Source organism: Acartia tonsa, chromosome 8 (assembly GCF_053477335.1).
Source record: "Acartia tonsa isolate MP-2025a chromosome 8, ASM5347733v1, whole genome shotgun sequence".
In the NCBI taxonomy this organism is placed as follows: Eukaryota; Metazoa; Arthropoda; class Copepoda; order Calanoida; family Acartiidae; genus Acartia; species Acartia tonsa.
In genome coordinates, this window is record NC_137267.1 from 12,713,734 (window position 1) to 12,739,020 (window position 25,287).

At 31.9% G+C, this 25,287-nt stretch overlaps 2 protein-coding genes across 7 annotated transcripts in view; one reads left to right on the top strand and one right to left on the bottom strand.

The window, feature by feature from the left end:
• Window positions 1–25,287, bottom strand: part of barr (non-SMC condensin I complex subunit H) — a 224,848-nt gene that overhangs the window by 112,519 nt on the left and 87,042 nt on the right. The window lies entirely within an intron of this gene.
• The window catches only part of LOC145325999 (regulator of G-protein signaling 9-like), an 84,227-nt gene that overhangs the window by 44,396 nt on the left and 14,544 nt on the right, over window positions 1–25,287 (top strand). For 5 of the 6 annotated variants that reach the window (XM_080169064.1, XM_080169062.1, XM_080169067.1 and 2 more), the window contains exons 11-18: window positions 3,530–3,642; window positions 9,959–10,073; window positions 14,758–14,839; window positions 16,680–16,745; window positions 17,853–17,914; window positions 19,207–19,362; window positions 20,042–20,110; window positions 24,769–24,848. In XM_080169064.1, the coding sequence (XP_080025190.1) occupies window positions 3,530–3,642; window positions 9,959–10,073; window positions 14,758–14,839; window positions 16,680–16,745; window positions 17,853–17,914; window positions 19,207–19,362; window positions 20,042–20,110; window positions 24,769–24,848 (743 nt within the window). The other variant, XM_080169066.1, reaches the window with a different exon arrangement.

Consider the following 25,287-nt stretch of genomic DNA (forward strand, 5'->3'; position numbering starts at 1 on the left):
TTATACACAACTTTAATTGTGGCTCATTTCGGTGTCATTGCAATACTGCTAAATATATTAGTAGCGCAGCTACTTTAAACATATAATGTATTTGATCTACCTAATGTGACAATGGAAGCTGCAACCATATTCACCTAATGGTAGAGGAAAACAGTAAAAGTGTCGAACTATGACGTCAGAAAAAGTTAACAATTAACCAATGAGAAGCCAGTATTCACAATGGTAAAATATATAGCGGCCTCTCATTGGTTAATTGTTAATTTTTTCTGACATCATAGTTCGACACTTTTACTGTTTTCATGGTAGAGTAGTTCAGGGAGTAGCTGCACTTTAAAATATATTTTTAATCTTGGACTTAAATTGGGTATTTTCGTTTTAAACAGCTTTCCGCCGATATAAAGATTAAAAATAGTTTTGTTAGCCCCGAGATGCCGAAGGCACAGGCTAACATTTTTTATATTCATAGATGACTGGATAAAATACGATACGATGAATGATTCTTCAGTATTGCTTAGAACCGGTTCTAATCCAGTGGATATTGATCGGTTTCGAAGTCAAACTGTAAATGGCTTCATTGTATTATGGGTGGGCGTATGGGTGAATAATTAATTTCACTGTCTTTGATGTATTTCAAGAGTTTCACAACAATTTATTAACATCATGTGTTGAAATATTAAGGGATAAACAATGGACGATAAATCAATGAGCACCTAAGATAATATATTAACCATTAAACTTATTGGTTGAAAAGTTTGGACGCTGAAGGTTAATACTAAACAACACAATTTTTAAAAAGTACCAAAAGTTTTAGCCAATTAATTAGAGTTTGGGTGCCAGCATAATTTTAAGTTCAGTGTTTCCTCCCTGCCCCCTGGTTGAGCAGAGAATACAAATAAACAAAATTCAAAACAAAAGTTCTTGTTAATTTACAATTAATCATTTTTTAAAGCAAAGCTTTTTTACATTATGGCAGTTTCGTACGTCCGTGCCTATCAGATAGCTATTATAGTTTAATGACAATACTAAGAAGGCCTTAAGTCTATTTGTATCATGAAAATGTCAAAGCTTTTTTTTACACAAACTATATTATTAACTTGATTTTAAAATAATGATTCCTAGCACGATTGGGCACAATGCTAAAAGCAAAGCATCTCTATAATAATTATGTTCATATTAAGCAGCCTCTAATTAAGAAATTTTATAATATATAAAATGCAATTTTTATATCACTGAATTGAAATGAGTTGTTACTGCCTATATTTGTATTATACGTTTGTCTTACCCTTCGCTTTGATAAATGTTGCCATCCTTGTTCATATCAAAAGTTGTCTAACTTAATATTGCTGCGCTACTTGAAAAAATATCTTTAACATTATAAAAATAATTATGAGCAATTTAAGAATGATATTAAGATTATTTTTATTTTTGTGATTTTTTTTCACATGACGTAAATCAAAAACTTTTGAATAATAACTAACTTTATTTTCAATTTAATAATTCTTGAGAATAGACAACAATAAAAAAGTAACTGTACGAATAAGTATATAAGTTGTAATGTTTTTTTTGTGTGTAAAGCTTGAGATTTCAACAACCAACAACTGGACTCATTTTATCTTCATACTGAATAATTTATGTAAACCGTTGTTTTTTAGTAGCTCTGCTACTCTAGTTACTAATTTGTCTGTCTGCAGTATACAGGTCGCAAGTACGCCAGTCTTTAGGACCGTCTGTACAGCTAAAGGGGAAGCGTTATCTTCTCGTCAGCTTTACAATTTTTGGAAGATTTCTTTTCAAAAGATCATCCAGTCTAAAAAAATATTTGGTTCCTTCGATCCTCCGTCAATGCTGAAGAGAACTTTGAAATTGAATATGATGATCTCAGCTACAATTTAAGATGAATACTTGGATGAATACTCGATCTTATCAATGACCCCCAAGACCATACTTTGTTTTGACCGTCCGCTTGTTTAGCTTTACTTAATGTTTCAATATATTATCTCGAATGCTGTGCTTTGCTACTTACGGTTGTTGTCATACAAATTGATTATAGAACCTGTTCTTGGAATTAAAATTGTTTATAAACATTCTAATTCCCGAAGATAAGGCATATCTATAGTCTAATTACGGTTCTAGGACAAACGCATGAGTGACAAACGTCGGAGTGAAAATGTCCGAGTAAACAAACGATGTAGTCTCAAAAATGAAGTTAATTTAAAATAAATATTTCTATACAGGTTAGGTTAGGTTAAGATATTAATACAGGGTGAGTCAGAAAAAACTGAGTTTTCCGATTTTCTGATACAACCAGTAGGAATATGGAAAAAACAATGATAGGTTCTTGTTCTCTATAAAAATATACATTAAACTTAGAAAAGGTGTTTTTGAATATCTCTGAAAACAACAGCACTTTTTAGAGCATAAAGATTTCAAAAAGTGTGTGTGACTACTTTTTCGGCCATTATTTTGTACTTTTTAGGTAGATTTATTTATAATAATAAATGTCTACTGTTCTAAAAAGATAATCAAACATATTTTTTTATTATTGAAATTTTTATTCAACAGATTGTAAATATTTAACATCTTAAAAATACAATTTATTTAAATTAAATTATCACATTATAAATCAAACGTTTTGTTGTAATCTATTGTTAAGATTTAATACCCCATGACCGGAAAACCAGCTCATGATCAGAAATATTTCATCTTGTTACCTAAATTCCTCTCCCCTCCTCCTGAATTTCCTCTATATTTGGTGCAAGACTGGATTTAATATTCAAAATCTCCGCCCCCTTTTGACAAATTATACTGTGTGTTATAATCCATCATAATAACTTCATTTAAATAGGGTATTGGTTTCTAAAAAGCATTTTTATTTTAAAAATTCAAACCTTGATAACATTTTTATCTTAAGAGATTTTTTTGTCAAATAAAAAGATTTTTTTTTCTTTTTACTATAAGCTACATTATTATAGAAGATTCTTTTAAACCACATGCATCACAATCGAGAAATATGAAAAATTGACAAATTGCAGTATTCTAAAAATGCTTTTGTGAGGAGCCAAAAAGCATTTTACCTTTCAAACTTATTAAAGTACTTTTCTTAGATCTTTTTCTAAATAAATATTGAAATTTTAAGATTTTTTTATACAAAATAGAGGAGTTATTTTAATTTTTCTTGATCAACATTTTTCACACAAGGCATTTTTTGACACCATACACCTATCATAGAGGCCGCATTTTTAGAGATAATGAAAAACACCTTTTACAAGTTTGATGTGCTTTTGTACAGAGAACAAGGACATATAATTATTTTTTCTGTATTCCTTCTGGTTGTTTCTGAAAATTGAAAAACTCAGTTTTTTCTGACTCACCCTGTATATAATTCGGCATTTAAAAAAAAAACCTATAAGTTGGTTTAAAATAGGTAAGGTTAGGTTAGGTTAAGTGTCCACTCCGACGTTTGTCCCTCCTGCGTTTGTCCTAGGGCCCAAATTACAATGAAACGAGTTAATGAATATATTTGTTTCAGAGAGCAACGTGTGAAAGCCCGTCGTAACAACAAGGACCTGTTGAAAGAAGAGCTGGAATTTTTGAAACAGTACCTAAAGATCAGCAGGGTCAAGACAGGACAAGTCGCGGAAAGTAAGTATATATATATCCTCACTTATAGAGTAGCTACTCACAATATTCAATGCTAGTGGATACGCTTATAGAGGCCTCTAGGTGCGATTGAGGTAATGGGGAAGTTGATACAACTCTAATTTTTAATTTTAGTTAAAATAGAAAAAATGGGGGCGATTTCTCTTTGGAAAAAATAGTTAAAAACCCTCCCAGGAGGCATGAGAAGATGCATTGTAATGTAGAACCCAAACTACTTTACAATTAAGAGAGAAAAGAACAGTAGAAGTGTAATTCAGAGAAAATGGGTCAAATATTTTGAATGCTTTAAATTTGTCGAAAACATTAACGTTCGGACATACCCTGTAAATGACGTAGCAAAGCTACTTATAAAAAAACTCAATTAATTCCTATTTTATAAAATTTACTGTTTTTCCTCAAAGTAATTTAAATATTTCATATTCTTTGCCTGTATGCCTACAGCATATAATATAAATCTTGTGCATTTTCATATTTTTCTCTTCTTATCTCCCTTCTTTCTTTTACACACACACACTCTCTCTCTCTCTCTCTCTCTCTCTATCTCTCTCTTTTTCTCTCTCTCTCTCTCTCGCTTCCTACCAATCTATTTTAATATTCTTGAGTTGAAATTTTGTTTGCATATTCTATGAATTTATAGAATAAAAACAAGGATGACAACATACATAAGTAGCGAAGCACCAAAAAACATGGGTGGATATAATTTTGCTTTGTATGATATAAAGCATATATTCAGTGTCATGAGAAAAAATCATGAAAATTTTTCAATATCTATTGGTCTTTTGTAGCGTGGCCCATGAATAATGGTTCCTGCATTCTGTTATGTTCAGACGGACGTACAGACATTTCAAATTATAGGTAGCTTCACTTCTAATAACTCTTTCAATGTGTTTGGACCCTCTTTTAATCTCAGTTAAAAATAAAACATTAAAATTTTTCATTTGACTGCTAAATTAATATATCAATTTCCTTCGGATTAAAACGCTTTAAAACAATGCTATAGATATCTTTTATGGCTGCTACTGATAACTTCAGAAGTTTAGATTGGTAATAAAGATTTAATCATTTATCAAAATAGCCTTACAGCTTCGGCTTGTCAAAAAGCTTTTGCAGCTACCTGAAAAAAAAAATTTATCTGTCCTTTTATGAATCTCATATAAGAATACACTTTTGATTTAAAGCATGAAAGGGCCCATTGTAGAAAATTTATTATGTTATATACATCAACATACATATACCAGTAGTGTGTGTAGCTTTAAGGAAAATATGGAGCAAATTTTATTTATTTGAATTTTTCACAATTCATAGAAGCTCTATTTTGTATTTTATATATATAACATTTTATTTTAAATATAAAGATGAAATAAAAAGTAAGGTTAAAGAGAAATTTTAAATAAATTACTTTTATATAAGTTTTTATTATTGGTTCTTTAAAAAAGAAGCCAAATAAAATTATCATGGTTTAATATTCAAAATTGGGGAAATTTATGATAAAAATAATTTTTACTTAATTTTGTTTAAGGAATATTCGTATGTTGTAAATCAAACAAATATAGGATGTCTGTGTGTACAAAAAGATCTCGCCGACAACTTTACATTTAAGGCCAACCTTAATAATGTGATGGGTAACTTCAAAGGGATCTAAAGGAAAAGACAATAGCCAATAAATTGATGTACCTCCCAAATGATGATAGACAAAAATACCCCTATTGAAGATCACAATTAGAGGTTAAAATGTTTGGACTCTCAACTAAATAAACCAACCAATCAAAAATAAATTAAAGTCCCCTAAGTTGTTAGGCTAATAAAAAAAACGTAATCATAAGACTTTAGAGACTAGTGTAAGAAACAGCCCAATGCCCGCTACCTACCTGGTAACTCAACAATATTTTGGGTACCTCTAAACCATTTTGTGGTGTAGAGTTATCAAAAATGATTATGACCAGTTTTAGGCTATTAAGTTCTTTATATCATTCAATTATAGTTTGTAGGAAGAAAGTAAAACCAAAGAAATTTTGAAGTAGATGCGCTTTTGACAAGGAAAAAAAAGTTAGTGTTAATATTCATTATTGTTTGTATGTATGTGTGCGTGTGTGTGTGTGTGTGTGTGTGTGTGTGTGTTAGTGTCTAAAGCCCAGGCTTAATATCTTTAGACAGGCGAGGTCATTATAAAGATAAATAAATTATCTCCCTACCTCTCTGTGCAAGGTTGTATGGATCTGTATGGATGCGTGCACAGTGAGGCAAAAACGGGATTTAAGTTAAGTTTTACTGGTCTCCGCGGAATTTGACCTTGTTGTTTTTTTTAGACTAATCTTTGAAGATAAAAATAAAGAATTACCTTCAATGTTTCAAGAAATTAAAGTTCAGAATGAGATGATTTAAACCTTGCTATATACTCTAAATACACAATACATTTTTTTTTTCAATTAAAAAAGTACTTTTAGGAGAAGCTTTAAGTCTTTGAATACCTACATTAACTAAAAAGAAACTCCTTGACTTAAGAAGTAGACTATATATTAATAATTTGATCCATTTTTTTTATTTATTTGTCCCACAGTGGACTGTAGAAGATGCAAATATACTTATTCCTTAATATTCAACATATTTACATACCAGTAGTAATATTAATAAGAAGTGAAAGCATTTTTTTATTTTTAGAATTTTTCGTAATATGTAAAAATAACTTTTCATAAAAATTAAGGCGGTTTTCCCCAAATTGCTTAGTCGAGCACAGAAACAACCCTACCCTTATTTTTAAATAAATTGAAAATAAGGCGGACGGGGGAGTGGGTTGCTCTCATTTGTTTTTTATTACTTTTTTATATTAGGTTATGTTATATTGGTTATCAGGTCGCCCCGCAGGGTTATGGCAATGCAGAATTAAAAAACATCTTCCCCTTATTAAGGGGTGCTTAAATAGGATTTTAAAGATAAACTGTAAAAAGTTGTTTTAATTACCATGCAATTGGGAACGGCGTATAAAGTTCGCCAGACTGCTAAAGCAAGGGTATAAATATAGAATAACTTTGCTGAAAAGGAAATGATATTAATATAGTAAGTGGCAGACATATTTTCTACTTTTCTATATATACTCAGGGAGGTAGGGGACATTGGGTTGTTTATAACACTAGTCCCCAAAGCTTTATAATATATTAACATTTGCTTATTTGTTGGCTGAACAACTTTAAAGATTTTTATTGAATAGTGATTGGTTTGTTTTTTAAGTTGAGTGTTCAAACATGTGAACCTCTAATCGTAATCTATGGTAGGGGTAATTTTTGGGGATATACATCAATTTATCGGTCATTTTCCTATCCCTTTAGATCCCTGATATATACTACTCTTCTTAGAAGATTACTTCTTTACATAATTAGTAGAAAAACAACATTAGCGAGATAAAAAATGTTATTTATTTTTTTCTCTCATACAAAAATATGTCCACAAAATTATTAAAATGATTAAGACAAACTACTTTTGATAAGTAAAAAATAAAGAGAAATTTTATGACAAACAACAAAGTGAGCTAAAGAATAGAAGCACATGGCATTGGGAATAAAAGAACTTTAGTATCCCATTAGTATATTTGTTTTGGGAACTTTATCTAATTATTTGTTTGTAATGTAAACTTGTATCTTTTTACTAAAGAAAATAGACTTTGCACAAAAAAGAAACTTTACCTTATTATATTAAAATAAGTTTCTGCAAAGATAAAAAAAATATTTTGCTGCAAAACTGGTCCAAGCAGCCGCCATTTTTTTGCACAGCAGCTTATTGGATTGATTGCCGAATTTAGGGTGGCTGCAGCTGTCATTTTACAAAATTACACTCGGCTTACTTGCAGATTGTTTAATTATTGGTTCAACTGAGTGATTGGCTGTTTTATTACACTAGTCCTCAAAGTTTGTAATAATGTTTTCTTATTCGTTGGCTTAACAACTTTAGGACTTCATTGGTTGGATTATTAAGTTTAGTGTTCAAACGTTTAATCACTAATTTTAAACTATAAAAGGGGTAATTTTGTGTATGTACTAAGATTTTTCGGCCATTGTCTTATCCCTTTAGATCCCTGTGAGTGATGTCCCAACATAGTGCGGCCAGCTGCGTCTGTAAAACCTTACTGCAAAATTTGAAATAAAAACTGTGAGGACACAATTAAATTCAATGTATGAGATATTCTTACTACTCTCTGCAGTACTCATAAGGAACTCAGATAAATATACCTAAAAAGTTTTATACAGGAAAAAGGGTTCCAGCTTTTAAACACGATCTGGCATTCGTTAGCTTTATATTTTCTAGTACTCTTATCAAATCCAGATATTTGGTTGTTTAAACATTCAAATTTTCAATGATATTAATTTGGGGTAATTTTGTTTATCGTAATTGAAGTATAATCAAATCTCTATTTACAACAGCTGCTTTCTTAAGATTTCAAAAGATGTTTAAGAATATTTATGCGTGCTTAAAAAACATACTTTACATGGTAAATATATTTTATTCTTTTAGTGGTGCCATATTTTAACATTATGGTCGTAATTGTCATAAAGAACTGGAATTTTGTCGTAAACTAGAAGAAAATATGACAAAACTTGTCATGCCATTGTATTTGTCCATCCGTTTCTTTCTTACTGGTTGAATATTGTAAATTAGCATATGTACGTGGAGCTTATTTAAACATTCATATCTTAACCTAACCTAATCTGCATAGAAATACTTTATTAAATTAATATTTTAACACTCCTGCGTTTGTCCACTCCGACGTTTGGGACTCCTGCGTTTGTCCTGGAACCGTTAAAGAAAAAATCTAAAACAATATGTAAACAGCTAACATAAATATGTTTTTTTTTATGTTATTTATTGAAAAAATCAAGTTGTTGTTTAAAATATTAAGTTTTCATTCTCTGCATAATACATTAATGTCTTTTAGTAGCTTAGTTATAAATCACTACTTGATGCGACTGTACAGAAGTTGATTAATTTCTTGCTAACTAATTATTTTAGGATTAATTTGTAATTAAAAGTCAGAAAAATCCGGTATTCAACGTGGAGATTATAAATATTAAGATCAATTTGAAAATACAAAGAAACGTAGAGTAAAAAAAAGGAGGTTGGTTCGAATCTCGGCCCAAACTTATAATTAAAGAAGTTAAAATTTGTATTTTCTTCTGCTAAGTCAGTTAATAAAATCGAGGGAAATGACTTGGCCAAATACAGGCTCAACTCATTACAAAATACAGTTAGGATATGCAGACAAAGGTCATACAATGAAAGGGATGATTATCTGTAATAGGTGAGATGATAAGGATTTTGCAACTACTATAAAAAGGTGGCCCTACGTTATAAGCCGTGCCAAGTGGTATTTAAAAGAGGAATTTTTTTGATCTAATTGCTGTCCAAACAACATTTGAACGAAAAGGCAGCTTATACCAATAACGAAATTAATTCGGGAAAAAATCACGAAACTTTTACGTGTTTTTCAGCTGTCGTTGGGGGACAACACATCGTAAAATTGACGACCTCTCCATTTGCCCCCCAAATATTATTTTGAATTTATTTCACTTGTTGGTTATATCTTATACCTGGGAAAGGCCTACTTTTATTAGTAGCTTCGACGCAATAAAGTACATATACCGCACTTTGCTTGTAAACGTATTAAAAAGTCTAATTTTACATGCGTTTTCATTTGCCATGCGCTACCTATGTTTTATCGTATCAAACTGTGCAACAAGTAACCGCCCAAATATCTAGCTTGACATATCTGACTAGATCCCAATATTGCATATAATATTTATAATGTTGCTTCTCCATAATATATATTAAATATTCATGAACACTAATGCTTGTATCAGATTCTATTTAATATACAAATAGATAACTAAATACAAACTACCAAAGGATTACAACCAACCATTTCATATCTTTTATTTCATTTTTATTCAATCTTTTATCATTTCTTATGTCTATTAAAATATCAATCTGTTAGTTAATTACTTAATGTATCCATCCATCCATCCATCCATCCATCCATCCATCCATCCATCCATCCATCCATCCATCCATCCATCCATCCATCCATCCATCCATCCATCCATCCATCCATCCATCCATCCATCCATCCATCCATCCATCCATCCATCCATCCATCCATCCATCCATCCATCCATCCATCCATCCATCTATCCATCAATTTAACAGTACATTAACATTCATCTATTTATACAATACACAATCCATCTATTATTCTATCCATCTATTTTTCATCTATTCTTTATCATAGTCTATAATCTATCTATTTATTTAGGCTTATTGGACTACACGGACACGTTTGTTGACTACGATCCTTTGCTTCTTGGAGTTGGACCATCCAATCCGTGGATGAGTGATGATCAAACCTTCTGGGATATTAACAAACCCATGTAAGATTTTTTTAGTAGCGCAGCTTCTATGTACACTCTTTTTATCAAACTGAGATTGTAGCATAAGACGTAGCACATCCAATCGTTGTCGTGTAGGTGCTGGGTTCTAATCCCGGCCAAACATTGCATCATAAGTAAAGACGTTATAAAATTGTTTCCTAATACTACTGTGTTAAGTGTGCGATATTAAAGTTGGAGAAGGGGAAATTCCTTGGTGAAGGTCATCCAGGTTACTAACACTTCAATAGCTCGTCTGTATTTTTTTTTACAATCTATAAATATGTGCAAGTGTATGTCTCTGCATAAAAAGGTGTAATATATAAAAGTACACATAAAAAAACTTGTATTCTGATCCTAGACTAATTTAGGATCCAATTTTGAACAGTACGTACTTTGTACTTTTCTAGATTTTTCCAAAAAATATTTATGATCTATAATAAAGGCACAAAAAATCTAAAATAGAATATTTATTAGTTTTCGAGTGCCTGAATTTTAGTCGAGCTTTGCTTTTGTACTTTTTAGACTTGCGTATATTCTTGGTCTGGTGTGACTCTAATCATTATATTCTTGGTGTACTGTGTCTCAGTAATCATTATATTCTTGGTGTACTGTTACTCTGTAATCATTATATTCTTGGTGTACTGTGTCTCTGTAAACATTATATTCTTGGTGTACTGTGTCTCTGTAATCATTATATTCTTGGTCTGGTGTGACTCTAATCATTATATTCTTGGTGTACTGTGTCTCTGTAAACATTATATTCTTGGTATACTGTGTCTCTGTAATCATTATATTCTTGGTGTACTGTGTCTCTGTAATCATTATATTCTTGGTGTACTGTGTCTCTGTAAACATTATATTCTTGGTGTACTGTGTCTCTGTAATCATTATATTCTTGGTGTACTGTGTCTCTGTAATCATTATATTCTTGGTGTACTGTGTCTCTGTAATCATTATATTCTTGGTGTACTGTGTCTCTGTAAACATTATATTCTTGGTGTACTGTGTCTCTGTAAACAATATATTCTTGGTGTACTGTGTCTCTGTAATCATTATTTACTCTCTCGGGAAATAGAGGGGATCATTACTACTTACAACTTTTGGATTATGTTCAATACGCTAGGTAAGGTCTGAAAATTATACTGGTACCCAAAGTTTTATACCCGCGATGGTTAAAAACTTTGGGTATCTTTACAAAATTTTGGTTGCAAACTATGAATGTCCAACTTTTTAAACAATAATTTTAATTTAAATAAAAAGTAGTTTTGTTAATCAACATGTATATCAATTCATCACCCATTGTCTTATCCATTAGGATTTAAAGTAATTGAAAAATAACAATCCTTCGTATTTTTAGACTTACTTGATTCCAACTTTCTTATTCACTTTTCAACCCATGGACATTCACAAATTATCTGGAAAAAAACATAATGAGTTCTAACAAATTAAACAAAAGTGTGTTTTAAAAATGTAATTAAATTTCAATATTTATTCACTGTTATATTTTAACCCAAAAAAACGTTTGCTTATTACCATAGTCCCCAAAATTCTATAATAGCGTTTCCTTATTCGTTGGATTAACAACTTTGGGGACCTTTAGTGATTTTTGATTGGTTGGTTTATTAAATCTAAACGTTTCAATCACTAATTGTAATCTACAGATGAGGTAATATTGTGTATCATTATTGGAGATGTATGTACATCAACATAATTTTCTTCAGAGTTTTTATCCCTCAAAGAATGTTTATGGTAATGGCAGTTTCCCCTCTTCATATTAAAAGCTGTAAATAAATATAATGGCAAAAGAATCATTAACTTAAAACAACTCTTCAGTAAATAAAACTCATACAAAATAAAGTAAAAGGATGTATGTTAATATTTGTATGTGTTCAGTAAAATCTCGTAAACGGCCTAATTGACGGATTCACATTTTTAAGAAAAGCTAGATCTTAGTCCTTTTAAAGATTTTAAGGGACAAACAAACAATTAAGTACTTTTAAGGGGAGTAATTTAAGACCCCTTCCCCTGGAATTAGGATTTCCAAGAGCCCCCCCCCCCCCCTTCACTGAAAAGGGCTAAATAAAAAGTATATAGAATATAGTTAAGAATATATATCCTAGATGCCAAAACTATTTCCGCTCATTTATAAGTTAGTAAACAATTCTATATAAAAAGTTTGTGGATCAGGGATCTCAAGGGATAAGACAATTGAGGATAAATTAATATAGATCCCAAATCAGAAAGAACAAGGTTACCCCTTCTGTAGATTGAAATTATTAGTTGAAACGTTTGAACAATACTAGTTTTAAATTAATCAGTGATGTGCACAACATTTTTTAGTCAACGAATAAGTTAATGTGGTTTAAAAACTTTGGGTACCAGTGTAATTAACAGTCTAATGCCCCCCCCCCCTGACAAAGATGCAAGTGTAAATGTAAATATATTTATCCTTATTTATACCTTTCAAAATACCCATTAATTCGTAAAAAAAAACTAAAACTATTTCTCTACTGATGGTGGAGATACCCTCCCCCAAAATAGTTAAAAACCTTTCCTAGACTTATAAGAAGCTTCACTGTAAAGGAGAACCATATCGGTTCAGTGGTTAGCAAGATCCTTCCTAAAAAAGGCTTACTACTTTATATAATGGGATAGGGTACTTTTGGAAAAGGGGTTTCCTCACAAAACAAATCAGAAAACTCTCCTAAATAGCAGCCGATAAAATTATATATTCCTCATACCATTAAGGGGAATTATACATATTCTTGGAAATATTTCTTTTAATATCTGCTGATAAATTTAGCTTATCTATTTTACTGAACCAAATACTTGGTAAATACCCCCACACCAAAATAAAAAAAATATCTAACAAAAAGATTTTTGCGCGCTTCGCGCGCATTTTTGATATTAAATATTTCATAAAATTTAAATTACCTCCCCCAAAAAATTTTACCCCGGGGTTAAATTTTGGCGGGGGGGGGGGGGGTAAGCAAAATTTACCCCTGCCAATAGATTTCAGCAAATTTTACCCTCGAGGTAAATTTTGGGGCGAGTAAAAAAAATTTGCGGCACGCTTCGTGCGCCATTTCCCCCCCCCCAAAAAAAACGAATTACCCCCTCCTTAAAAATTTTTACCTCCCCCCCCCCCAAAGAAAAAGCTGAGACGCCCCTGGAGTAAAACCAAGATTAAGCTATGATTATTTTATTTTAAAAATAACAAGGACGTCAATGTTAATAAGTAGCACAGTAGTAAACATATAACGTCTAAACCATACAGATGAATTTCGCTAAAAGTAAAAATTGCTATTTTGTTTGAACATGTATGAAAAAGATTAATTTGGTATAAAGAGGGTTGAATGTCTTTGCATCGGATGTAAATCTATTTTCCCAGTGGGGAACAAAATACTTCTCTTTCTACAAACAAAAAATTATAAAACTTATTTTTCTTTATTATTTTTCATTTTTTATTGTTTATATTATAAATTAAACGAATGGTGACTTTATGTAGATAAATAAAGGACATTTATATTTGGTTTCTATTTCAATCAATCTTTATTTCTAGTGTCTCCTCTCAAAGTGCCTTGTTCAACACAACACCCCTGCTTTTAATTGAAACAAATTGCAAATAAGGAATTTTTTGTTTGTTTATTACTTTAGGTCGGGTTAGGTTACATTAGGAACTTTGTAGCCCCGCAGTGTGATGGCCCCCAGCAGGGGTTAGGCATACTAAAAAACTACTCTAACACTAATTGCATATAATAGGGGGGGGGGGGGTTGGTGCTCGATAGGTACTTTGAGAGGAAGCATCCTCTATTTCTCTGTTTATTACCAATAAATCTTTTCTGTTCAATTAGACTGGACTTCTAGTTTAAACAAATGGTTCTACCCGCTAATACTGAGAGGATAAATATTGAAATAGAAAGTCTAGATACACAATACCTAAATTGGAAAATAGAAAAAAGTTTCGAAGCTATCCGACCCCATTATTAGTTGGAATGTGTACTTTTTTAGTACGATCGGGCTGTTATTTTTATTTATATAATAATTCAGGTATAAACAGTTTATAACACAGGATTAGGCTTTACTTAAGGAAAATTTACCGTTTAAAATTATTTTCGATTACATTATATAGGATTAAATCAATATGACTAAAAACTTATTTAAGTTGGTCAAATGATTGTCTCTAATTTACCATTTATTATTAGGATTAAAATATTATACAGAGTAAATGCTTCTTTGAGCGAATGGTTAGAGCAAAATGAAACCTTAAATATTAAAGATTATCATTTTCTAATTTTTAAGAGTTTGAATATCTGTTTTCTGTTCAAACTAAACTTTTAATAAATATTAACAAAACCTTATTAACACAAATGCACAAATTATTTTGAGAATGCTATACTAAGCACCTTCACTCATTAAATACCAGGGATCTAGAAGGATAAGACAATGAACGATAAATTGATGTACATTTCCATTAATAATGAACAAAATTACAGTTCCTTTAGAATAAAATATTGGTGAAAATTTTTGACACTGCAAGGTTAAACTAACCAATCAAGCTTCAATAAAAACACCCAATGAATGCTAATGAATGAAATTACGATATTATAAAACTTTGGGTACCTCTTATTCCCTGGTAGATATTCTTGATGAAAATAATTAATTGAAACTATTTTTCTTTCAGCCCTGAGGTGCCTACAAAGAAACGAGTAGAACGTTGGGCAATTAGTCTTGAAGACACCGTTACAGATCCCCTCGGGGCTCAGGTTAGGATTTTTAATTTTATCTTTCTTTTCATCACTCAACTGTGAATTAGGAAAGCTACTCTATAATTCACTTTGTCAATCTGTCCGTAATGACATAGAGGAAATGTGATTTTCTCTGTTAGTGTTTAAGATTGACTGTTGATTTTTTTTTGACAAGGATAAACCTTTCCAAAGAGAATCCTGTATACAACTTTCTTTTTCCGTCGGTCTGTCGGTCATGCTTAGACATATATGTATCTTTATGATAGTTTCATGATTTTCTAATATTTTTTTTTGCGTTTTTCTTTTTCTTATTTTTCCTCCATTTTTATGACCACAAAATATTTGTTTTTCTCTGTGTTATTTATGGATGTTGTCATCCTTCTTATCGTCTTATTTCTCGCTTTGAATTTAACTATCCTACAAAATTTGATTTTACCCAGTTTAAAATTATTATTCTTATTAATAATTATCCTAAGCTAAACATACTTTTATCAAACACTTTGCTTTGATCAAACTAACACCAATCTAGAAATAAATGAATAAATATAGATGTATTACTCAGACAACTACCTGGTTCCAATGTTGGGGACCTTTTCGTCTGCTATCAAATTGCACTGCTCTACTTTAGCGACTTGACTGTGTTAATATTTAACACTTTTGGCTGACATTCAAAGACCCAATTGAAAGTCGGCACACGTTCCCCATTTAATCCCTGCCCCCTCTATTCGTTTACTTTAATATCTAAATACTTATGTAATTTTTCAACCAAATTTTATTTATTTTGTACATTTCCTTTTTGTCCACTTTTAGCAATATATACTTTCACAAAAAGGAAATAGAAGCATAGTGGACAAAATATACAATTTCAAAGAAAACAGCATTTAAAAAAAGAGGTAGTATGTCTGTTTGTCTGCCTGTACTCAAAGATCTCACAAACCGTTGGTCGATTTGACTCTCCTTTACACTTCTCACAGTTCTTGGAAAGGTTTATAAAACTATTTTTTTTTTTTTGGGGGGGGGGGGGCGGTATCTTCACCCTTACGAGTAGTATCACTTTGGCAAATTTACGTTACCAGAGGGGGTTCTATCTCTAAATTAATCATAACTAAAGGAATCTTTTGGTCAAAGTTTTTCGCATATATTCCCTTCAACTACGTATTAAGTCAAAAATTTTAAATTGTAAAAAAGAAACTTTCTGCCATGTTTGGAGAAACACCGTCTTTTGACATATAATGTGAACTTGAAAGGCCTTTGATCTGCTAGAAAAGATTGTGTTTAAAGGAATTTTATATGTTTTACAAATAGACTTTAAGATGAATAATACCCTTAGTCGAGTTTTCATTGCCCCTTAATCTAAATCACGAAAAGAATATATTTAATTGTCATATCAATGACAAAGAGTTTAAACTAGGGCTCGGCAGACGCGCGTCATCCGCGACTTTGCCTGAAATTTAAACTCGTTTGAATGGTTATAGTTTTATTTTTTTAAAAAAGGGATTGTCATAATTTGGTCAGGTTTAGGCTTCTAGCGGATAATAAAACCGAGCCCTGATTTAAACAACTCAAATTCTTTTATATAGAGCAGCACGGTATTTTGTCTGTAGCTTAAGATCTCACGAACCACTGAACCGATTGGGATCTCCAGTTTAGAGAACATTCAACTAGGTCCATGGGTGATTTTTAGATTTAAGATGGTTTTAGGCTATTTTTCTGCTCTATTCTATCCTTTCAAATACATAGCACCTAGAGGCAAGGGTCGCAGCCACTAGTAAAATATATAAGGTAATAAAAGGATAATGGTCGTTTTTTTTTTCTAAAAAAGTATAATTCCTCTATACTAATAATCCTTTGTTTGCAGGAACTCTTGGCCTTTATGAAGAAAGAATATTGTCATGAAAATATGAGGTTCTGGTTAGCTGTACAGGTAAGTTTTAATCACAATTTTCAAAATAATTTTATATAATCAGCAAATACAAATGTTAAGTTGGTTTATAAATTTTGTAGAATATTTTAAATGAAGAAAAAAAGGCGGATGTCAAGCATAGAAACTTTCCCACTAATGTTGTAATAAATTGAAAATAAGGAGACAGTTATTTCTCGCATCGTATTATAAACAGGTTTCCGCGGATATAAAAAGTACAATTATACTAGTAGATACTGGATATAATACGATGTTAGTTTTTTCGTATGGATGAGAACCGGTTTTAATCCACCGGATATTAATCGTTTTCGAATAAACACGAGAAAAGTATTAGGATATTTTTGGTAGAGTTTAGCAGGGATAAAGCAGGAATTTATTTCAACCATGTTTTTCTTTTTTTTTTTGGGGGGGGGGGGGACGTTCCGTGATAGTTGCTGATACCAAAAATCAATTAACTAAATTTGAAGTGTAGACAATTCAATTAAATTAAAGAACAGCAACGCTATTAAAAGTGTTAAATAAAAATTATATATTAAAACTTTACTAAACCTTAATTGCATTGCAGCAGTATTACTTTTCTTATTCAATTATATCTGACAATTTAAATGCTAAAGTTTGGCAAACTTTATTTATTACAACATTTAATTGTTTATAAAGTTGTATTTTATTAGTCTAAGAAAGTTTCTGCAAAATGATAATCTTAAATGATAATGGACCAAATTCTTATAAAATTTCCTGGGCTATCCTAAGAGATAGAGTTTCATCTTAGAAGAATTGGGTATAGTCGCTTTCGTGACAACACCTCTTAAGTGGCGTTTCATCGTATTTTCTCATTAGATTTTCTCATTTTCTAGCCCCTACGGGGGGTTCTCACCCTGCGGGGCCAATTGGCTAACCCTGAAGGGGCTATCACCTAACATAATCTAACCTAACCTAAAATAACCTATCAAAAGCTACCGTGAAAATTACTAAAGGCCCCTTAAGAGGCGTTGCCTTAAAGGGACTATAACCGAAGAATTTAATATATTGACATATTGTTACTTATTGTTAGAATGTTGCTCTAGGTTTTTAGTATTAATGTCTGATTTTTATTATATTGTTTGTTCTTAGGAGTTGAAACGAGGGCCTGGTACAGAGACCAAGATCAAGAAGAAGGTCAAAGAAATTTGGGAGTAAGTTTTTTTATCTTTTTAGTAGCGAAGTAACTCTATAATTTAAAATGTTTCAGTCCGTTTGAAAGAAACGGTTATGCTACAAAAGACCAAAGGCCAATATAAACTTTAAGTTAAAGATTTTGTAATTTTATTTTACTTTCTAGATACTATATATATTTACTAGCGGCTTCGCCCCTAACCTCTAGGGGCTTTGCTTTGCTTTGCCCCTAGAGGTGATAAAAAAAATTAAGGTGAAATTCGTTAAAGGACCAAGGAAATCTTCAGCAAAAAAAAAAAAAAAAAAAAAATGAGGGGGGGATTTTTTTGTTTTTTTTTGGGTTTAGGGGTGTCCCACCCCCCCAGAAAATAGCTTAAAACCACCACAGGACCAATAGGTATATACCCTGAAGAGTAGAATCCGATCGGTTCAGTGGTTACCGAGATCTTAAGAGACAGTAAGACGGACAGACAGACATCGTTCTACTTTGTATTATAGATTGTCTATGGCACTAATATCTGCTATATAACTTACTTTGTCCGCCGTTTCTTCCATGATATTTTAGAACTTCACTTTTCTGGATGCTGTCATTCATAGGTATTATTAACAATAGAAAAAATTTTCTAGAAACACTGAAAATTTGTAAAACTTAAACAAGTTATACCTACCTTTAAATTTGGCTAAATTCTATCTATTCCTAACATTGTAAAGGTGTAAGGAAATTTTGCACATTCATGATTTATATAATATTTTCCAAGTGAATAAACAGATTACAAACAGCCTATAAATGATAAGCGAGTATATTATTGTTTAATAATACCAGCGGCCACCCCCCCCCCCTCCCAAAGGCCTTTAGGGGCAGTTTAGTTTGGAAAGTCAATTATCGCCCATTTTCAATTTCAAAAAATGTTTTTGGGGGTCATTTTTTTCTAGGGTCGATTTCTCTGGTATCCTACCTCGAAATAGTTATAAACCTTCCTATGGTCTATCGGACCATGTCGGTTCAGCGGTTAGCAAGAATATTTAGTAAAGTGAGACAAACACATGGCACATAAAAAAAATTGAGAAAGAAATATTAAAATAGGGAGGGTGGTCATATTGGACCGATTTCTCTTGGGAGGGTAAAAGTATCATCCCCCGTTATAATCCTTCCCTTGATTTATGAGAAGCTTTATTGTATAGGAGAACCGTATCGGCCCAGCGGTTAGCGAGATCCTTCGCTACAAGCAAATGGAAATATAGACATCATGTTACTTTTATTTCAGTTATTGCTGATATAATGGATTTAATTGATCCAACCCTCTTTTTTTAGAGAGTTTCTGGGCACAGGAGCTGGTTCCGAGGTGAATATTGACGGCAAGACCATGGAGGAGACTAAACTCGCCATGAAGAACCCGACTAGGCACACGTTCGACAGAGCAGCGGATCATGTTTACACGCTTCTTCTCAAGAAAGACTGTTATCCCAGGTTAGCAAGATATTTTGGTGCTTTACCTCAATGTGCAAAGAAAGCATTGAAACCCCCTAATATTTTTTTTATCAATGTCTAATCCTTGGGGGAATTTTTAACCTGACGGGTCTACATTGTAACCAATTTATCCTATCCTAACTTGTACAAAAGCAAAACAACCCCTCTACCTTAATATTAAATTTATTTCAAAAGAACCTGGATCTATCGATTTATTATGGTGGACCAAATCGGTTTAGCCTTTAGTGAGTTCTTAAGCTACAGGCTGTCTGACACGGATACAGACAAACATTTTGTTACTTGTATATATCCACAGGGGGAGCATAGGCCGCTGATAATTTGTCAGTGTTTCTGTAAAAATGTGGCTTTTTTATGGATGTGGGATTGTCAGCCCTAAGCCCTATGATTGCGGTATAAAGCTTCCATTTGCCCATCAGACAACCAACCCTTTGATTGCAGGACCTTTGTCTGTGAAGTCCTAACTGTGCATAATAGTGAGTTGCGCCTGTTTTGGGCCAAGTTATTCCCCCTACTCTAACTATTTTTGTCGCGCACCTGACATAGCAGCAGTCGGTCCGAGATTCGAACCTATCACCTTCACGACGACGAGCGTATGCGCTACGTGTTGAGCCACGGTCGCGGGTATATGTACATTATACTAATTTTATTATTTGTTAAGGTTCCTAAGGTCTGAGCATTACAAGTCCTTGTTAGCTAATTCTTTAAATCCGGGAAGCTCCAGAAAAAGGTAATAGTTATTCATCGCATCGTATTATAGACAGCTTTCCGCAGATATTAAAATGAAAAATTTTAAGATTATAAACCAGTTTTGTTAGCAAATAGTGCCAGTTCAAGCTCCACGTTCAAACACATTATGCCTTTTCACGCTTTTTCATTAGAGCTTCTATTTATTATTCCACCCTTACCGGTTATGGCAGGTGTCCCAAATTATCTACATCCAACTGCAAAGAATTACCAAATGTGTTGTATAAAGATAAACTTGTTGACTTTTAATTAAACATGTTTGTGTTGACAACTTTTATTAAAACTTTCTCCCAGATAATTTTTATATTAAAATAAAACAAGAATATTTTTTTTTCAACAGCACAGCTTTCCAGAATTTTAGAATTTATTGATTGTAGTAAAATTTGATTGACTAGCAGCTACGCTCCAAGAGGCCTTTATGGGGCTTGAGGGAGGTATATCTGGGAAGTCAAACCTCTACTTTTAAATTTAATTTTAAAAGGAAAGAGAATAAAAGTATTGATTTATTGGATATGGCGGGGGGGGAGGGGTCTAGGGGTCATTTTTCTTTGTACATTACCCCTGCGATATTTATATACTCGCGGTTAGCGAGATTCTTCGTTACAAACAGGCATACAGACATCCTGCTATTTTTAGAGGTCACACTGAGAAATCATGTATCGTATCGTATTATATACAGTTTTTTTTCAATTGATATAAAAATGTACAATCATAGTATTAAAACCAGTTTTGTTAGCCTGTGGCTGTCCCTTCGGCACCGCTGGGCTAACAAAACTGATTAAAATCTTATAATTGTAAATTTTTATATCCGCTAAAAGCTGTTTATAATACGAGGCGATAACTAGACTAAACTCTGAAAAGATTTAAATATATTCTATTCAACTGTTTTAAGCAGCCACGTTTTGTATGGTATGAATGGAAAATACCTTTACAATAGATAGATATAGATATATGAAGTATAGGGTTGAGAGGTTAATACAGCATTTTTCTCTTTTTATCTGAGAGGGAGATAAAGAAATAATTCTTGCTCTCTCACTCTTATCATTATAGTTTCTACCAGGGAGGGAGGGGACAATGGGCTGGTAATTATATTAGTCTTCAAAGTTTTAAAATTACGTTTTTTAATCGTTGGCTAACTTTTGGGACTATTGAATGGATGGATCATCAAGTTGAGTCTTCAAACGTTTTAACCATTAATTTTAATCTTCTGAATGGGTAATTTTGTGTAAATCCCTGTGGATGGACATCAAATTATCTGCCATTGTCTTATCCCTTTAGATCCCTGAGTTTCTAGATATTTGCTTTCTATCTTTCCTCTCCCCTGGTTTGTTCTACTTTCTCTTTTTTTTAACTAATCCTCAACAATCAGTTTTAAGAGAGGCAGAAATAGAGAGAAAAAGAGTGGTTTGTGGGAGGTTAGGTTACAGATTAAAAGATGGGGGGAAGGTTTAAATTGAGGATTAAGATAGGAAAAGGCAGAAAAAGGGGAAAGCATATTTCTCCTTACCAATAACCATGCTCTTAAAATGCTCCTAGAGTCCTATCTCTCCCAAGTTTTCCATAGAGACAAATATTTTGCATCAATTTCTTTATCATGAAAAAACTTTTCCAAATATTAAAACATGAATTGCTGAATTATATTTTCGGGGGGGGGGGGGGGGGTAATTTTATTCAATTATTCAGACTGATATCAAATAAACTTTTAGCTTGAAAATAATGCTGTACTGTGATTGTTTATGGAGAACAATGAAAGAATTGAAGTTTTACAGCAACTATATATTCAAAATCTTTTTAACAAAACAAGTACTTTTGTGTCGATAAGCAGCGCAACAATAAATTTTATTTTAAAAATGTGACTGTCAATGTCATTAAATGGTAAAATATGACCTATAGTTCGGGGAATATACACTAGTAAAATCAAACCTCTATCATAGCCTCTGAGCAAAAAAATTGTTATTTCCGTATTGGAACAGACGGATGGACATATTGATTCTAGTTAATAGAGGAGCTTGCATTACTAAGAATATATTTATATCAAAATAAAAACACAAAAAGGGTTAACGTTAAATTTAAGTTTAAATTTAATTTACCGCCCTCTTTTAAACATAAAGCAAGTTTTATAAAATTAATCTTTCAGAAATGTTTTCCTCGTATTCATTCGAAATCGATTAATATCCGGTGGATTAGAACCGGTTCTCATCCATATGAAAAAACTATGTCTAGCATCGTATTAAATACAGTTTTCTTCGAATAAAAAATGTACAATCATTAAAATTAAAACCAGCTTTTTTAGCACGTGCTTTCGGCATATAATTGTACATTAGATATCCGCGAAAAGCTGTTTATAATAGGATGCGAGAAATAACTATTCTTATTCTAAAAGATATATATAGCAAATGAAAAGAAAACCATCTTGAAAACAAAAGTATGATAATCTTTTAAAAGAATGAAATTAAATATATATATTTTCAATTATCTATAGTTGGTAAGGATAATATGGAAAGGTAAATTTGATATGAATAAATCTTCCTCAATTCTGTGAAGATAAATATTTAGGGAAGAAAAAGGATTTTGGACTGATACCCAAAGTTTTATTTTGTCATTATCTTACTCATTAGCTCAACACTTTGGAATTATTAAATTTTGATTGATCGGTTCCATATTAGTAGTGTAACAAATCATTTACTCTATAGTCGAGGTAATTTTATTTATCACAATTGGGGAGTAATATCAATTGATCGTCCTTTGTCTTATCCCTTAAGATCGATGGAAATACTGAAATAGCATTAAACTATGCCATAATCCCTGGTTGCTGAATGAAGTTGTATGTTATTTTGATTGTATAATTGTTCATTATAATTGAAAAGATCAGACGTCCGCATTAGTTTGCAAAAATGAACTTTTTATCTTACAGCCAATTTTTAACCAGTTCTTAGCTGTAAGAAAAAAAGTTTCCTTTTCTTGGGTAATTTAGCGCATAAAAGGTGAATTGATAGATATTCGATGATGATGAATAAAATTACCCCACCTGTAGATTAAAACTTTAGGTAGTAAAATTGGGATACTATGAGTTTGAACCAATCAATTAAGATTTATTAATAGCTAGCGACTAAAGTTTTAGAGTCAACCAATGAGAGAGTATGTTTATAAAACCTTGGGTACCAGTGTAATTTACAGTCTCATAAAGTGTATAACAATAGATATATGTAAAATACAGATAACTTTCTGGATCCAGTGTTATTAACTTTTTTCTTCTGCTTGCAAATTGCTTTCTACTCTTTGTAGCGACTTGGCTGTTGGCTATTGGCTAATTGTCAAAGACCAAATTGAAAGTCAGCACCAAAAAATACTTGACATAACTGTTCTTGTTCACAAAAAATGTTATAAATTAAATGTTTTGTAAAAACAATATTGCAAAAGATTTCATGGAGAACAAACAATTAATTTTGCTCATCTTTTATCTTTTAAAACCGAACAAATCTTGTAATAAAAGAACAGTTTTAAAACCGTACGTTTCTTGTAATTAAATAATTACTAAATTACTTTCATGAAAATAAGACAAAGATTTTTTTAAATGTTATTTCTGCTATTGTTTTTAACTTATTATTCTACAAAAATTGTGTCAAAAAATACAACAGTGATGAAGGTAAAGTTTTTACAAGATTTTTTAGATTTAAGTTTAGTTTAAAAATATGAAAAATATGATAAACAAAAACAAAAGTGTAACTAATTTTTTAAAATCAGATGAATAGAATGATCATATCACATAAAAATAATTGCCAAAAAGGTTAGAAATTAACATGTTTTAAATGGACGTACAAACATTTTGGTAACTATAATAGAGTTGCTGAACTTGTTAAATCGTACCTGACTACAACAGGAATCACCATGACAAGTTTGAAATCGATAGAACAATTCTAACAAGACTAAATTAACGATACGGACAGACCAATCCTAATTATAGAAAAGCTTTGCTTTTAAAGATGTAAAAATCAATTTTCTAAGTGTACTTAACGTATGTAGAAATTGCATTATCAGAAAAAATCCTTTTTTTTGTAAAAATGATTTGCTTAATATCTATGGATTGAAAGGTAATGCATTTGCCCAGGGCTCCGTTCCAGGAATCTTAAGGGATAAGACAATGGCCAATAAATTAGAATACATCCTAATTAAAATACGCAATTAGCCCTTCTATAGATTACAATTAGTGGTTGAAATGTTTGGACACTCAACTAAATTACCTAACCAATCAAAAATCAATAAGGGTCCCAAAGTTGTAAGAAAACGTTGTAAAACTTTGGGGACTAGTGTAATATACAGCCCAATGTCCCCACCCTCCCCGGCCCCGTTCATACGCTGCAAGTTTTAACACGTTTGGGAACTTTAAAAAATCTACCAAACATACAAATTTTAAAATGATTCATCAATTTATAAAACGCCAAGTAACTGTTAATATTTTTGGTAATGACATACTCTTACAACACATAAATACATAGATAAGAGGATGGAAGACATTCTTAAATTGCCACTTTCTCTAATTATCAATATTGTCTCCAAACTCCCCCCCCCCCTAACCCAACACCTGCTTCCGTTATTTAAGTCAACCAGCATCAAATTTGATATTTTTTTTGTCTTTTTCAGATTTTTTAACTTTCCTGTCCGGAAGAAGCCGTCTCAAAACCAAGTTCCATCTTCAGGTCCTCCTGGATCATCCATTCCAGGTAAAGTTTCATCTTCAGGTCCTCCTGGATCATCTATTCCAGGTAAAGTTCCATCTTCAGGTCCTCCTGGATCATCTTTTCCAGGTAAAGTTTCATCTTCAGGTAATCCTGGATCATCCATTCCAGGTAAAGCTCCATCTTCAGGTCCTCCTAGATCATCAATTCCAGGTATCATTCCAAAATAATATCAATCCCAGTAAAAAAAATCAATCTTCTTCATTTCTATGTTTATTATTTAAATTTTCGAAAGAAGGAATCTTTTTTCATTAGGTCATTAAACTTTTTAACACAATCTAACAACGACAGAAATATTATATATCTTAACTCTACCCTTATTTTCATTTAATGAATTGAAAATATGGGATGGGGTTCTGTGCTTAACAAGACACTTTAGGGATCTCTCTCTCCCAAATCTATTTTTACCCTTGCTAGATGTGTT